The sequence below is a fragment of the Oncorhynchus tshawytscha genome, linkage group LG13 (genome assembly GCF_018296145.1).
Source record: "Oncorhynchus tshawytscha isolate Ot180627B linkage group LG13, Otsh_v2.0, whole genome shotgun sequence".
In the NCBI taxonomy this organism is placed as follows: domain Eukaryota; kingdom Metazoa; phylum Chordata; class Actinopteri; order Salmoniformes; family Salmonidae; genus Oncorhynchus; species Oncorhynchus tshawytscha.
In genome coordinates, this window is record NC_056441.1 from 43285936 (window position 1) to 43302551 (window position 16616).

General features: G+C 46.5%; 1 protein-coding gene across 1 annotated transcript in view; it reads left to right on the forward strand.

Moving 5' to 3' along the window:
* The first annotated feature begins 2466 nt into the window (after positions 1–2466).
* The window catches only part of LOC112266640 (histone-lysine N-methyltransferase ASH1L-like), a 45912-nt gene continuing 31762 nt past the window's right edge, over positions 2467–16616 (forward strand). Inside the window, 4 exon segments of the mRNA XM_042295752.1 lie at positions 2467–3694; positions 7774–8529; positions 9542–13235; positions 13238–13984. Of these exon segments, the coding sequence (XP_042151686.1) occupies positions 7960–8529; positions 9542–13235; positions 13238–13984 (5011 nt within the window). The 5' untranslated portion in view covers positions 2467–3694; positions 7774–7959.

Here is a 16616-nt window from a genome sequence, read left to right on the forward strand (position 1 = left end):
TACTCATTTAAGGGTTTTTCTTTATTTTTACTATTTTCTACATTTTAGGATAATAGTGAAGACATCAAAACTATGAAATAACACATATGGAATTATGTAGTAACCAAGAAGTGTTAAACAAATCCAAATATATTTTAGATTTGACATTCTTCAAAGTAACCACCCTTGCCTTAATGACAGCTTTGCACACTCTTGGCATTCTCTCAACCAGCTTCATGAGGTAGTCACCTGGAATGCATTTCAATTAACAGGCGTGCCTTGTTAATTTGTGGAACCTTTTTTCCTTCTAAATTGGTGTTTAAGCCAATCAGTTGTGTTGTGACAAGGTAGGGGTGGTATACAGAAGATAGCCCTATTTGGTAAAAGACCAAGTCCATATTATGGCAAGAACAGCTCAAATAAACAAAGAGAAACGACAGTCCATCAGTCCAACTTTGAAAGTTTCAAAAGCTCCAAGTGTAGTCACAAAAACCATCAAGCGCTATGATGAAACTGGCTCTCATGAGGACCGCCACAGGAAAGGAAAACCCAGAGTTACCTCTGCTGCAGAGGATAAGTTCATTAGAGTTACCAGCCTCAGAAATTGCCGCTCAAATGAATGTTTCACAGAGTTCAAGTAACAGACACATCTAAACATCAACTGTTCAGAGGAAACTGCGTTAATCAGGCCTTCATGGTTGAATTGCTGCAAAGAAACCACCTTTCATGGAAAGGACACCAATAATAAGAAGAGACTTGCTTGGGCCAAGAAACACAAGCAATGGACATTAAACTGGTGGAAATCTGTCCTTGGTCTGATGAGTTCAAATTTGAAATGATTGGATCCAACCGCCATGTCTTTGTGAAACGCAGAGTAGGTGAATGGATGATCTCCGCATGTGTGGTTCCCACCGTGAAGCATGGAGGAGGTGTGATGGTGTGGGGCTGCTTTGCTGGTGACACTGTCTGTGATTTATTTTGAATTTAATGCACACTTAACCACCATGGCTTCCACAGCATTCTGCAGCGATACACCATCCCATCTTGTTTTCACTTAGTTGGACTATCATTTGTTTTTCAACAGGACAATGACCCAACACACCTCCAGGTTGTGTAAGGGCTATTTGACCAAGAAGAAGAGTGATGGAGTGCTGCATCAGATGACCTGGCCTCCACAATCACCTGACCTCAACCCAATTGAGATGGTTTGGGATGAGTTGGACCACAGAGTGAAGGTAAAGCAGCCAACAAGTGCTCAGCATATGTGGGAACTCCTTCGAGACTGTTGGAAAATCATTCCAGGTGAAGCTGGTTGAGCTAATGCCAAGAGTGTACAAAGCTGTCATCAAGGCAAAGGGTGGCAACTTTGAAGAATCTAAAATATATTTTTGTTTAACACGTTTTTGGTTACTACATGATTCCATGTGTTATTTCATAGTTTGGATGTCTTTACTATTATTTTACAATGTAGAAAATAGTAAAAAATAAAGAAAACTCTTGAATGAGTAGGTGTGTCCAAACTTTTGACTGGTACTGTATATGTTTGTTAACGAATACATCTGACTGGCAATGAGGTGATAAGATTGAAGATAATAAAAATGGTCAAATTCATAAAGCAGGAGTGAAAAGCAGTGTCATTGAATACTACATGTCCTTCACTCTACCCATTGAGCACCTAGTCCCAGATAATGTCCCAAATGGCACCTTATTCTCTACACAGTGCACAACTTTTGCTCAGGGTCCATAAAGGCCATCTCCCAGTCCCGCTTATTTTAAGACAAGGACCAATGATATGCAAGAGTTTGCATGATCGAACTGAATTGATCAATTAAAATTGGATTAAACGCTTTCTGAATTTTTAACAAAGGCAACTGGATTATAATTCTAAATAGCCAGATTTACATCCCGCCTCTAAATTTGAGTCCCACGGGAGTCTAGACGCTTAATTTTGGATAAACATATCCAAGAGCGCACACAAACACTGCCTTTCGTTTTCTCGTGCAAGGTTGTCAATTATGCATAATAATAGGTCAATTAGGCTATATTCCACAGAGACAACATGAAAGTTGAATCTCTTCTTCCAGTTCACGTAGTGCATTGATACGCCGTTGTTGCAGCAGTTCTTCATTTCACTTTCAGAATCAAAAGACAAAAATAAAATAATAATAGGGGCATTTTGTGTAACACCGCCTGGAGAAAGTGTCTAGTAGCCTACCATACGACCTCTGCCTCCTCCCTCCCAGGTTCGCATTAGATAACACAGGCACAAAGTTAAATTGGCTATATTGTAAAAATCTTTGAAAACAAAAATGTGCTTTTTGGTCTTCATTTCGGGTTAGTCATAAGGCTAGCAGTGTGGTTAGGCTTAGGTTTAAAATCCGATTTTAAAAAGATAAATTGTAGAAATTAATATTTTTGGCGGGGTTCATGACTTTATGTCTGTCTTAACTAGTGACGACCCTCACCCCGCTGCCCGTCTCCTTCCCTCCCTCCATGTGTGACTGAGAATGCCCGTGTTGTACTGACATAAACTATACGGGCTTAGCAGACATGGAGGCCCGATTAATGACCGAGGCCCATTCCGACCCGTCTCGGCTCAGCTAACGTTGTGTTGGAGAAGAGTCCAGTCGCGTTTGGGGATATCAAAGATACCAATTGCTGTGTGAGGAAAAAAAACGTCGAGGGGGAAGAAATAGAGGGAGATCCATTTCGGGTCTCTTGATTCAACGCAGCCGCCATTTTGTTGACAGTTCGTGTTTTTTTTATAACGTACACAGCGCTGCATCTATTTTATTTAAATCGATCTGCTTCCTTAAATATTGCTAGCCTTTTTGCTATTGGATTTATCTTTACTCCTTCGATAGAAGACTATTCTAAGGCATGTCTTAACTAGCTGACTTGCTAGCTTGTTAGCTAAATGTAATTGCATCGTTAGCCGTCATAGTTTAGCTTCAGCTACAAAGCTAGCACGAGTTGCTAAGCGAAAATGACAGGTTATTCAGTTATTTGGTTTAGTTTGTTTTTCCTTATTCGTGAACTTTATGAAACAAAACGGAGACTATCAAATTATGTAACACTGTCAGATGGATACATTTCCCACAAGTACGGCCACGTTGCTAGAAATCCAAGTTAGCAAGGCAGCCCAGATGATGGCTTGCTAGTGAGCACCATTGATACAATGTAACATAGGTTATTATTGGACGACGGATAGCTTGTTACAACATTTACATCGTTCTCTTTGAATGTATACATTGTATCAAGTCACTACTGCACGGCAATATTTTGTTACCTCGTTCCAATTATTATTATTTTTTCTAGAATTGGTAATAATGTATCGTCTTTTGGCGTCTGTCTAATAACTTTCTGTTTTTGGTTATTTTTTCTCTTGTAAGCAACATTCTTATGCGTTAGGACGTCGGTTGGGGTCACTGCTAAACTATAACTACAATATTAGCTTGTTAGCTATTTAGTAATAGCAGTGCTATTATCAAGTCGAAACGTTCGCAGTTGATGCAAAAGAGTTTGAAATGGGTACATGTCTGAATTCATAATTGATCTCCCAAAATCGGAATGGAGGTATAATTTTGACATTTCTGTCATCTGCGTTTTTGACAAATCAGCAGTTGGGAACATAAATACTGTGGCGACCATGTTGATACGCACGAAGGGAGGATTTTGATCCACATAATGTGAACACTGTTGTACTCCTACGGAGGTGAGTGGATGCATAATGTGAAAGATTTAGCGACTATTGTAGAAGTTGATATTGTCAATCCATATGGTCAATCTTTATTATGCAATATGTGTTTTGATGGATAGCTCTTGGGCTCACAATTCCCCCACACCCATATCGTTACAGCGCATTACGATCAAACGTTATTGCACGAGGTGATTTGATATTGTAAAGAGGTGTTCGGCCCTTTTACATTGCACGTATTTGTAAATCAAATTGACATAAATCGTCACAAGGATATGTTTTGAAACCGTGTTAGGCTATTTGCGAATAATTAATGTTATCCAGAATCCTTGGGACGTTCCTACCCGAACCATAACCCGTATCTAACCCTAACCATTTTCAACTTCAACGGGGTAGGGAAGTCTCAATGATCCCGGATAGCAAGGACCATTTGCGATGTGGATGTGTTGATATGGCCAAGCGATGTTGAAAATGGACAATCTTAATAATTTTAACTCCGTTACAGTATGTGTAGCAAGGCTATAGTTTACTAGTAGGTTAAAGGGTAATTCCGCCACCTTTCAATCTCCAATTCATCATCTCCAGCATCAAGTCAGTGTCTACATATGTCAAAACAGCACGGATCTGTGGTAAAAAAAAATATTAAAAAAGGCCCTAAAAAATATGCTTATGTTAGTTACATCACAGGGTGGATTATTTTTTCCTACAAAATATTGAAATGTGCACATATGTTGACACTGGTATTGTGCTGGAGATAAAGAAAATGAGATTGAAACGTGGTGAACTTTCCCTTTAAGTTAGGGAAATAAGAGTCTGTTATTAGGGGTGCTGAAGTATAGTACAAAACGTGGATATACTGTAAAGAGATAAGGATGTAGGCTGCTCACTTTTTGGACTCCTACGGAGGTGAGTGAATGCATCATCTGAAAGATTTACAGACTATTGTCCAACTTTATTATTTGCTCCTGTCCACAATGTTATACAAGCACACTTTTTCACATAACCTGGACATATTCAGTCAGAGTATCATCCTCAGTTAGCCTTATTTTATTCATGGTTTACTGCACTTCTATTGTAGGCTACTTACAACAAATGCATCCAACAGGATGATTGGCATAGGGGGCACGCTGCCTAAGCCGAAGGACCTCGGGCAAAATAATTTGAGTGAACTTGTTTTGGGCTAATGATTATACAGTGGTATGGGACCCCGATTTATCATGAATCTTCTGAAAAATCAGAAACCATGGCCTTTTTGGTTTTGTCACTTCCTTCGGTAGTCGTTTTGTTGTGAATTTAGGAAGTAAGCAGTCTAGCTACTCTGTCTATTATCAACAACACATAAGTAAAGATCACATCACCTGCTGTTGTTGTTGAGGCTTTGGTCTCATTTATTGCAATAACTAATAACAGTTTGGAAAGATGTATAATAATTGACTGAGTCAACAGCCAATGATGATTTCAAATTGAAAACCTTTAGAGATCGGACCTGTCCTGAGAATGCTATCGAGGCTGCTTTCAATACTACGCCATTGGGAAATCAGCAGTTATTAACGTGTGCTAAAGGAGGGAAGGAGAGAGAGAGAGAGGAGGGGGCTTTCCAAACGGTTTACTATGTTCCCATTTCACCAAATTTCTCGGTGGTTGTCATTCTATGAAGAGTTTCTCCTGCGAATTCTGTAATTCCTCCCCTTTGCTCTCTTGTCACCTGCTGTTTCCTGGTTTGGAAATGATTTTTTGGTCTCCAACTTTTTTTTGTAGGAAAAGGAATATTCCCCACATCACTTTACTAAATCTCTTTTTGTGCATATGTCATTAGCTCTACGTTGAAATGTACCCTAATAGAAAGAATGTGACATTTCCTTCTGTAACATCAGTAGGCGTAATCTTTCTGAATGTTAATTGTATCTCTAGAGTAGGAGGCTAATACATAATTTCACTGTCCTGAGAATAACTGTCCCACTGACCAGAGAATGACCATTAGTGTAGGGGCAGAGAAGGACACATTAGAGCTGCCCTCCATCAGCATTTTGATATATTGCGATGTAGGCCTAATATGCAGAAAGAGAAAAAAAGTATGATCTTTGGTCAGTCTGTTTGGAAATATTAAACTAGGTAATGGGCATAGTGTAGTTCTGTTCAAACAAAACACCTTGTATGACTGTATAAGAGTGAGAGAGATGTTTTGACTAACTTGTCAGGCTTTACTCTAGTCTTGTCTATAGCCATTTACATCCCTTGCTACTACAGCAGCTTATTTTTGGCATACCAGCAGTCAGCTCAGCAGAAGCTGCAAAATGAATGTGAACACACACTAACACTTCTTGAAGCAGCGACTATCAAAGAAAGAGGGGAATGATTGTCACAGAGTGGAGGACATGGGGAAAGGGGAGATATGTGTTTTCGATTAGTAGGAAAACAGCAACTCAAGTTTGTCTGCTGTTCCTAGAGTGAAAGGGAGCAAGGTTTTATTTTTGACATTTAGCCTTTATTTAACTAGGCAAGTCAGTTAAGAACAAATTCTTATTTACAGTGACGGCCTACACCAGCCAAACCCGGACGATGCTGGGCCAATTATACACCTCCCTCTAGCACTGAGATGTAGTGCCTTAGACCGCTGCACCACTCGGGAGCCCTCAGGAGGGAGGTGTGATTTGAGTAATGTATGTCAAATCAAATTGTATTTGTCACGTGCTGATACAAATTCTTACTTACAAGCCCTTAACCAACAATGCAGTTCAAGAAATAGAGTTAAGAAAATGTTTACTAAAACTAAAGTAAAAAATAAAATAAAAAGTAAGACAAAATACAGGTTAGTCGAGGTAATTTGTACATGTAGGTAGGGGTAAAGTGACTATGCATAGATAATAAACAGCGATTAGCAGCAGTGTATGTGGTGGAAGTTTGAGGCGAAATGGACTGAGTAATTGAAGTAAACATAGAGAAGTGGATGTGGGGCAAGACTCCAAGTTCTGGACCACAGTTATTGTGATTCTGCAGAAAACGTCTGCCTCCCCCAAGCCCTACTAGCTACTAGTAAAACAATCCAGAACAAGGAGTCTCGCAAGCTTCTGAACATTGTCGATTTTAGCTCTCTGACTGCTTTATCGGATGACTTACCCGACGCACGCTCTGGCTCCACTAAGTGAATTTGTTAGTGCTTTCTGCCACAGTAGGGCAGGCACACAGAAACTGTCAGCATGCTGCTCTCTCCCGCTCTCTCTCATTGGCTGCTCCAGAGTGGTTGGGAACACCGGCCGCATCCTCTGTCCCCCAGAGAGCCCAATGTGCTGAGGTCACAGTTATGAATCGCCTCCAAATGACTTCACTCGGAGAAAGCACCTGCTTTGGGCGAGCCCGCATTAAATCACTCAGTGGACGTAGGGAGCCAGAGCAGACCATTTCTTTCATACGGACACTTCCCTCCTCCAAATGGGAACTTTGCCGCAGCACTACACTGTGAGCGTTATGAGACACATTTTCGATCAAACAAGAGATCCGTGGGGGATGGTTCATTTAGCAGCTTATCACAAATCACCTGGGTACTGGTGGTGGGGTCTGTAGCATGATTTACTACAGTATCCATAATACTCTGTAACTATATCTGAGGGACAGAATGCAGAAGTCAGTGCTGATCTAGGATCAGGTCCCCACTGTCCATGTAAAAACTGATCCTAAACCAGCACTCCTAGTCTGATACGCTTGATAGTGGCATACAGACCTGGAGGGCTGTTGGGAGTTGTAGTTCACAGGAGGATGGCTGTTATTTAGTTCTTGAGCACCAGAACTACACCTCTCTTGTCGAATAGATGCCCATTTGTCTAAATAGGTCACAGATTGAGGGAAGCTGTAAGGACGAACACATCCATAAAAAGTCACCTAGAGATGAAGGACAGCCACTAAGCAAATAGATGATACAAATATTTCACCTTTGTCTCGTCTTCCTCACTATGGTGAAGGATGCCTTGCAGTGCTTAGAAATTTATTTTGTTTTTGATAAAATCTCTTCTGTTATCTGTTGACTAATATCAAACTCTTGTCTTTACTATTCCCCACCCTGTCCTACCCCCTCCCATCTCTACTCGTCTTTCTCTCTACAGCTTGAAGGACGGAGAAAGAGGGCTGGGCAGCCAGGAAAGGAGCCACCAAACAAGGATTGCTTTTCAGCTTCCCCAATATCCCCCTTCACCCCTATCCCGTCTCCTTCTGCACCACGGCTTTTCCCTAGAAACTACCTGGCGTCCCAAACATCCCTACCTAATCACCCCTCACCCCCTAAATCTCTGATGGATCAGAGGACTCAGGGGGGGCCTGCTACTCCACCCCCCCTCCTCACCACTGCTCCCTCAGGAGAGCGAGAGAAGGAAGGAGGAGGTGGGAAGAAAGATGAGGAGGAGGAGAAGAAGGAGGAGAGAGAGGGGTCGCAGAGGGACTCCTGTTCTGCTGCAGGTGGAGGAGGGGGCTCCGGTGAGCAGCAGCCACCACAGTTCTCTGTCAAAGAGACTAGCCTCCATGAGGGCAATGTCAAACTCAAGATTGGCCTGCAGGCAAAACGCATGAAGAAGCCGCCCAAGATTCTGGAGAACTACGTGTGTCGGCCGGCCTTCAGGGCTACCGTGAGACCAAGCGGGCGCGGAGGTGGCCGGGGGAGCCGCGGAGGAGTCGGGACAGGCGACGGGTGCAACCAGACCCAGAGTCCTCCACACGGCAGGGAGAGAGAGCAGAGTCCTGGCATGAACCGACCCATCCCATTGTCTTCATCTCCCTCTGCTGCTGCCCCTACTCCTCCTCTACCTGTTCCTGCTCCTTCCACCACTTCACCCAGTCCAGTGAATGGGAGTACTCCAGCTAAACGGGTAAGCAAGGAAAGCATGTAATTATGCTAGGACGTTGATTAAAAAAAACATATCCCTGTCAAACAAGGAATCCTATCCAAAGAGACTATTAGAAATTGCACAAGACGTGTCTGGCTTTGGACTGTGCCAAAAATAGGCAAAGCAATACTAACAGCCAGTTCACACATATGAGAACATTTCCAATTCTTCCAACACTTTTTCACTGGTTTGAATTCACAAATTATATTTGTTACTTGTAAAGTCGATTTGCTTCATATTTTACACAATCATCTCAGTTTCTTTGAATGTATTCACTTTGTGTCCCATTCTGGCTTGTCTCCCCTTCCAATCATTCCCTGCTTCTCTTCTCTCTTCTCTGCTCTGCTCTGTCCTTGTCTGTCCCGAATACGTTTTGAGTTTAGAGCAGTGCTCTCCAACTCTGTTCCTGGAGAGCTACCCTCCTGTAGGTTTTTGATCCAACCTCCGCTATAGCTAACCTGTTTTAACTATTCAACCAGCTAATTATTAGAATGAAGTGGGCTAGATTAGGATTAGAGCAAAAACCTACAGGATGGTAGCTCTCTAGAAACAGGGTTGGAGAGCCCTGGTCTAGAGGATCTTCCCTTCTGGGCAGAACTGAGAAGCAGTAGAGGACAGGAAATTCAAATCAGTGAACTACAGTTTACATAGGGAGAAACAAAACCTGATTGGATTTCATATAGACTGTCTAGGTTGCCTTTTTGACAGGGTTGGCTTTTAGCATGCTTTATGTGGTTTTCAAATGCTTCTTTCTGAGCAAAATTGTTTCGATTAGGTTTTCACTTTTAGATCATTACCAGAAAGCATTGCCTGGGTTTGGATACATATCAGAAGATTACAAATGTCAAAATAGTCAGACATTAAAAAAAATAAAAGCTTTTTTAGTGAAACACAACACAATACCTTTCAGGGAACTACCTTTCTGTGAAATGGGTAGGCCTTATCTGCAATCAATGGCCTTTTAGATTTTAATATTTGTATTCTCTTTTCGCAGGGTCTTCCAAAACTGGCCTGCAAGTCGGACAAATCTGAGGCGAAGTCGGACGGGAAATCCGCCGCCTCTACGGAGAGACCGCTGAATCTTCATCGTCCTTTGGCAGACGGCAAAACACACCATGCCTCGGGGAAGAAGACGCCCACGCCCCAAACCAAGTCTCCTACCTCCTCACCCTCCCCTCCTGCGCCCCCATCACCGGAACCCAGCGTGGAAGCCGCTACTAAACCTCCTGGGTACACTTACAGCAGTGAGGGTCTGAGGGAGAAGGACCGGGGTGTTTCTAGTTGGGGGGCTCCTACTGTCACTGAGAAACTAGCGCAACTCATCGCCACCTGCCCTCCCTCAAAGTCCACCAAAGTGAAACCCCCCAAAACGACTTCCTCTCCCACCACCCACACCACTTCTAACTTTATGGCCCCCACCCCAAAGCAGCGAGACCGCGCTATGGCCAACAGGGCGACCTATTCTAGAGCGGTTCACCTAGCTCCACCCCCTCCCGTCTCGCGCCCTCCTGGCCGCCCCTATGGCTCCCGGAACAATAAAGACAATGTTTTGGAGAAGTCATCCACCCCGCCTGGGAAAGAGGAGGCAGATGGGGCCAGCAAGTCTGGCAGCAGCAACAACAGCAACAGCAGTCGCAGCAGCAGCCCTACATTAACTTACGGTGGCGGCAATAACCGCCTGGCAACAATTTCAAAGGACAACAACGACAGCAACAGTCATGGCGCGAAGCCACTACAGTCACGTCTAACTCACTGCCCACCACTTCACTCTGTCTCCTCCTCTTCCTCATCACCACCTCGTTTGTCATCCTGCTCTTCTTCAGAGAAGAGGACGGGGAGCGGGCCAAGTCGCCAGGGCTCCCCTGCCTCTCAAGGACACCACTCCCGAGACCGAGACAGTCCCTCCCAGGCAGAGGAGAGGGAGAGCAGTGAGAGGGAGCAGGAGCGTGACCGGGTCGGCCCCAGAGACTTAACCAAATGCTCCCTTCCTTCAGCATTAGGCAAGCAGGAGGCCAAGGACAAGGGGGCTAATCCGTCACTCAGAGGGGAGAGAGGCAAGAGCTTGAGCCCCAGTAAACGCAGTCCCAACCCAATTAAATGCAATCCCAACCCCAATAAACGCAGTCCCAACAGGGAAAGAGATGGTCACACCAGTGGTACCTCCAGTCCCCCGGAGTCTGTGAGACGGACTGCCTCGCCACCAGAGCCCGCCGGCAACCATTCACCCCCTCCTCTCAGAGACGAGTCCCCTGGAGACGAGTCACCGGGCTCGCCCCCAGAGCATGAGAACAAACCCCTGAAGAAGCGGCGAGGCAGAAAGCCCCGCTGGACCAGAGTAGTGAACCGGACACAGAGGGCGGGCCAGTACAGCCCCGTTGACCAGTGCGAAACCATCATGCCTTTATCCTCCTCAGGCCTTGATACTCCCCCGCCCATACGCAGGCCTGTAGGACGGCCTCCTAACCCCAATAAGGTGAAGCCTCCTGCCATGTCTCAACTCTTTCCTCAGCCAGCCAGGAAAAGGGGACGGCCCAAGTCTAAGATGCCAAGGCTGGATGCCCCCACTCGGGGACGTCCCCCTCACAAGCTGGCCCCCTCTAAGGTATTTTCTTTGCACAGGTCAAAAGAGGAGCAGGACCCCCCTGTTCTCCACCCAGAGGTAGATCTGAATCCTCCCAAACCTATGCCCAGGAAGCGGGGGCGACCCAAACGCCTGCCCCCGACCTTGCCGCAGGAGGGTCAGCCCCCCACTCTGGCACCGGAAGCGGGGGATGGGAAACAGTTCCGGACCAAGGGCAACGGGCAGCTCATCATGAAGACTATCATAGGCAAGATCAATAAGATGAAGAGTGTCAAACGCAAACGGTTCCTTAGCCAGATCCTATTAGGACCAGGGTCCGGACCAGAGCAGGAGCCCCCCAGAGGAACTGCCAGTGGGGTGGTGGGCCAGGTAGCAGCTGCAACCCAGTCTCTATCCTCCTTGGCTGCTTCTTTCGGAGGCAAACTGGGACCCCAGATCAACGTTAGCAAAAAGGGGACGATATACATGGGGAAAAGGAGAGGGCGCAAACCTAAAGTGCCAACAAATCCCTCGTTGGCAGCTCCAACATCACCCACTGAGGGTCCTTTCCTGTCCCCAAACACCACGTCGCCCCTCCACCATCATCAGTCTCAGCCGCAGCACCAGCTCCCGTCTGCCGAGGTGTTCCCCTCCCCCTCGCTCTCCCAGTCCAGCGGAGGCCAGAGCCCCATCAGTGACTCCTGCTTTGTGGCGCCAGGGGCAGTGCACTTCCTGACGCACCCGCACTTCCACAGCCACGGCCACCACTCATTCCCCTTCCCTCCCCCAACGTTCTCAGCCCCCTCCCCTCGCACTCTGGGCCCTCTGGGCTCCTCGGCTGCCGTGGCCTCCCAGAAGAAGTCGTGCCGTGGCTACCATCACCACCACCATCATTACCGGCAGCACTACCACTACCGTAAGCTATCCCCTCCTAGGCCCCTCCACCCCACCTCCCCTGCACCTCTGAGTGAGCTGAAGGAAGCCACCCCCTCTCCTGTCAGTGAGTCTCACAGTGAGGAGACTGTACCCAGCGACAGCGGCATAGGAACAGACAACAACAGCACTTCTGACCGGGCTGAGAAGGCCGGTGGGGCAAGTGGCCTAGGTAGCGTGGGGATACCACCTGGCATGGCCAGTGGACTGCTAATGCCAGGGGTGATGGGCTCAGCCGTGGGGGTAGGGGTTGGGATAAACCCTCGCGGTGGACTAAGACACTCGTCGTCAGTGCTGCTGGAGCACCCCTCGCCCTCTCCATCACCACTGGGGGCGAGGTCCTCACCAGACCCCCGCAGGCCCCTACTGGCGACCCCTCCCTCTGCACTAGTGGGCCACAAAGAGAAACACAAGCACAAATGCAAGCGCCGGAGCCACGGCTGCCCGGGTTACGACAAGCTAAAGAGGCAGAAGCGCAAACGCAAGAAGAAGTACCTGCAGCTGCGCTCCCGGCGCCAGGACCCCGACTTCCTGGCAGAGCTGGATGAGATTGTGGTGGGGCTGAGTGAGATCAGGATAGCGCACCGCACCCCTGCGCTCAGGCTGGGCAGTGGGCTGGGGATGCCCCCGGGAGCTGCGGGGGCGGGCAGAGTACCAGGGTCGATAGGCAGGGCCACTGGGGCCATAGGAGGCGCTGGCGGCCCCCCTCCGCATCACTACCTGCACAGAGACCTGCTTCCAACCATCTTCAGGATAAACTTCAGCGGCTACTACTCCCCCCACCCCTCGTACCCCTGTGACTCTCTGCACTACGTCCGCAAGCCAGACCTGAAGAAGAAACGCGGACGCCCTCCCAAGCTGCGGGAGTCCATGTCAGACGTACCATTCGTTCATGGGCTAGGGTTCCCGCTATCTAGCGGTGGGTTCTACCACCCATCCTACAGTGTTCCATACTCCTCTGGTCCCCTTGGTCTGGGCTACTACAGAGGATACCCCCCAGCCAGTGCCCTGTACCCCCATCACCAGAACTCCCACTCTGCTCCATCCCACCACTCCCATCACTCCCCCTCCTTCCCCCCACCACCTCCCCCGTCCTACGTGCACCACCACCACCCATCACACCTCCTGCTCAACCCCTCCAAATTTCACAAGAAGAAACACAAGCTGCTGAGACAGGAGTTCCTGGGTGGGGGCCGGTCTCCGTGCTCTACCCGGCAATGTCCTCAGAGCTGTCGTTCGGCTGGCATCACAAACACAAACACAGACACAAACATCAAGAGCGCTGCGCAGAGGACGACGGGGAAGAGGGAGGAGGAGAGAGCCGAGGCGGAGCCGAAATTTCCGAGAGCCCGGGGTCAGGAAGGGGAGAACGCGGGGCCGGAATGGCCGAATCTCTGCAGCGCTGTCGCTTTGGAAGAGACTCCACCCCTACTACCACCAGTGCCAACAAACAAGCCACGGCCACCTCGGCCAACTCTCCTTCCTCGTCTTCCTCTTCCTCAGCCGAGAGGTACAAGCGCAAGGAGACATCCCTGTCTTTCCTGGGGCCCTCTCGCCTGGCCCAGGGCAGTGCCAGGCCCAGGGGCCACCAACACGTTGAGTCCTGGTTCAGGATGGGCAGCTCCGAGGCAGACTACGCTAAGCTCTCCCGGAACCCCGCAGCTGTCGGCCAGGGCCCATTCACAGACGGTCAGGGAGAAGATCCAGCTGGCTGCTCAGACAGCGAGGAGGAAGACGAGGAGCCCCTCACACCCACAGACGAGGCGGATCCCAAGTCCCAGGACCCTCCGCACCACACCAACCTGTTCACCACCGCCCTGACCCCTACCTTGCTGAGAGGAGGCCGAGTCAGGAAGGGAGGGGCGGCAGAGAGTTCTAACTTCACCCGGATGGAGCGGATGCTGAGAAAGGAGCACTCCACGTTAGCAGAGAGGAGAGAGATGGGTGAGTCATTGTGACAGGGCTTTCTGTTAGAGAGCGAGATGCTGAAATACAGTGAGCTCCAAAAGTATTAGGACAGTGAAAATGTTTAGTTTGTTTTGACTCTGTACTCCAGCACTTTGGATTTTAAATGATACAATGACTAAAGGTTAGTGTAGACTGTCAGCTTTCATTTACAAACTTGTTGGATGCATTTTCTGTTTGTTTTGGTTGTGTTTTAGATTATTTTGTGCCCAATAGAAATTAATGGTAAATAATGTATTGTGTCATTTTGGAGTCACTTTTATAACTTCCTCACTCATCATTATTCACGATTCATTCAGGATTATCCATCATAATGGTAGCATCCACATTCATGTAAAAGTGTTTAGAAACCTACTCTATTCTTATTTACACTGAACAAAAATATAAACGCAGCATGTAAAGTGTTGCATATTTTTGTATATTTACAGAAATATAAACGCAACATGTAAAGTGTTGGGTCCCATGTTTCATGAGCTGAATGGGAAAATCCCAGTAATTTTCCATATGCACCAAAAGCTTATTTCTCTTAAATTTTGTGCACAAATTTGTTTACATCCCTGTTAGTGAGGATTTTTCCATTGCCAAGATAACCCATCCACCTGACAGGCTGATTAATCAGCATGATCATTACACAGGTGCAGCTTGTGCTGGGGACAATTAAAGACCACTGTAAAATGTGCATTTTTGTCACACAACACAGTGCCACAGATTTCTCAAGTTTTGAAAGAGCGTGCAATTGGCATGCTGACTGCAGGAATGTCTACCAGAGTTAGTGCTAGAGAATTTAATGTTAATTTCTCTACCTTAAGTCACCTCCAACGTCGTTTTAGAAAATTTGGCAGTATGTCCAACTGGCCTCAACCGAAGACCACGTGTAACCACGCCAGCCGAGGACCTCCACATCCATCTTCTTCACCTGCGGGCACATTGATAGCCAGGTTGACCTGGCTACCAAGTTCCCCTGCCCAGTCATGTGAAATCCATAGATTAGGGCCTAATGAATTTATTCCAATTGACTTATTTCCTTATATGAACTCAGTAAAAACTTTGAAATTGTTGCATGTTACATTTTATTTTTGTTCAGTATACATTAAAAAAGACACTACATTATTAATTTCTGTTGGGCACAAAATAATCTGAAACACAACCAAAACAAACAGCAAATACATCCAACAAGTTTGTAGTCACAATGTAATAATTGCATGCTAGGAATATGGGACCAAATACTACACTTGACTACTTTAATACACATATAAGTGAATTTTTGCCAAAATGGGGGGGATGATGTACAGAAACTACTGTCGTTTATTAACGGTTCGCCCGATATGGATCAAAATACCCTCAAATTAAAATCCCTGTGATATTGCTCTGAATGTGATTTCTGCACCAAAATCTTTCTTTATACTTCTTTGGAATTGAACCCAAATTGAATCTGACATTGTGAAGGTTATTGAATTGTGTACCAAATTTACTTTAAAAAAAAAAGTTCTGCTGCTAGTGCCGTGATCAAGAATTCAGCTTTCTATTTTGTTTGGATGATGTCCGCTTAGCTTCATTTCTTGGCAATAAGTAGTGAAATTGGCCTGGTATGCATAACCACGAGTGACAGTATTGATTCCAGGGTTTTGTTTCCATGCAGTGACCACTTTACAAACCACCATATGGCATAGTGAGCACTGAACGCGGGGTGTGTCCCAAATGGCACCCTATTCCCCATAAAGCACACTACTTTTAACCAGGGCTCTGGTCAGAAGTAATGCACTATAAAGGGTATAGGGTGCCATTTGGGACGCACACCGTGTTCAGTGCTCACTATGCCATATGGTGGTTTGTAAAGTGGTCACTACATGGAAACAAAACCCTGGAACCAATACTGTCACTCATGGTTATGCATACCAGGTCAATTTCAAGATATCTCTGCTGAATCTCAGTGTTCAATGACTCATTATAAATGGGGTGGTTTGAGCCCTGAATGCTGATTTGGCTGAAAGCCATGGTATATTAGACCGTATACCACAGGTAGGACCAAAAATGACTTTTTACTGTTTTAATTACGTTGGCAACCAGTTTACAATAGCAATTAGGCACCTCAGGGGTTCGTTGTATATGGCCAATATACCACAGCTGACGGCTGTACCCAGGCACTCTGTGTTGCGGCGTGCCCAAGAACAGTCCTTAGCCGTCGTATATTGACCATATACCACACCCCCCCTCGTGCCTCATTGGTTAAATTTATCCTTTAGAAATCCCTTGGAGGAACACAATGCCATCCCCTGTATGTACATCTACCCTCCACCGGCCCTGACATTAGATAGCCCTAACCAGTGATTAAGGGCTTGGCAGCAAAACCCCCATAATTACTCAAACTGGCCCTGCTTTTGTGTGATTGTCATTGTATCCTTGTAGGATGTCCAGCGAGATGTTTTATTTCCATAAGAATAGTTGACTCGCCGTGATAGTTGAGCTGGGCGTTTTGTTACAGGCTATATTTGGTAGGCTTCCACATCAAAAGCTATCAAACTGAAAGGCTGCGTGCATCTCTGTCTTAGATCAATGTGTAAACACTACACCTGCTCTCAGCTAATATAGTTGAACAGGGAAGACTGGGTGA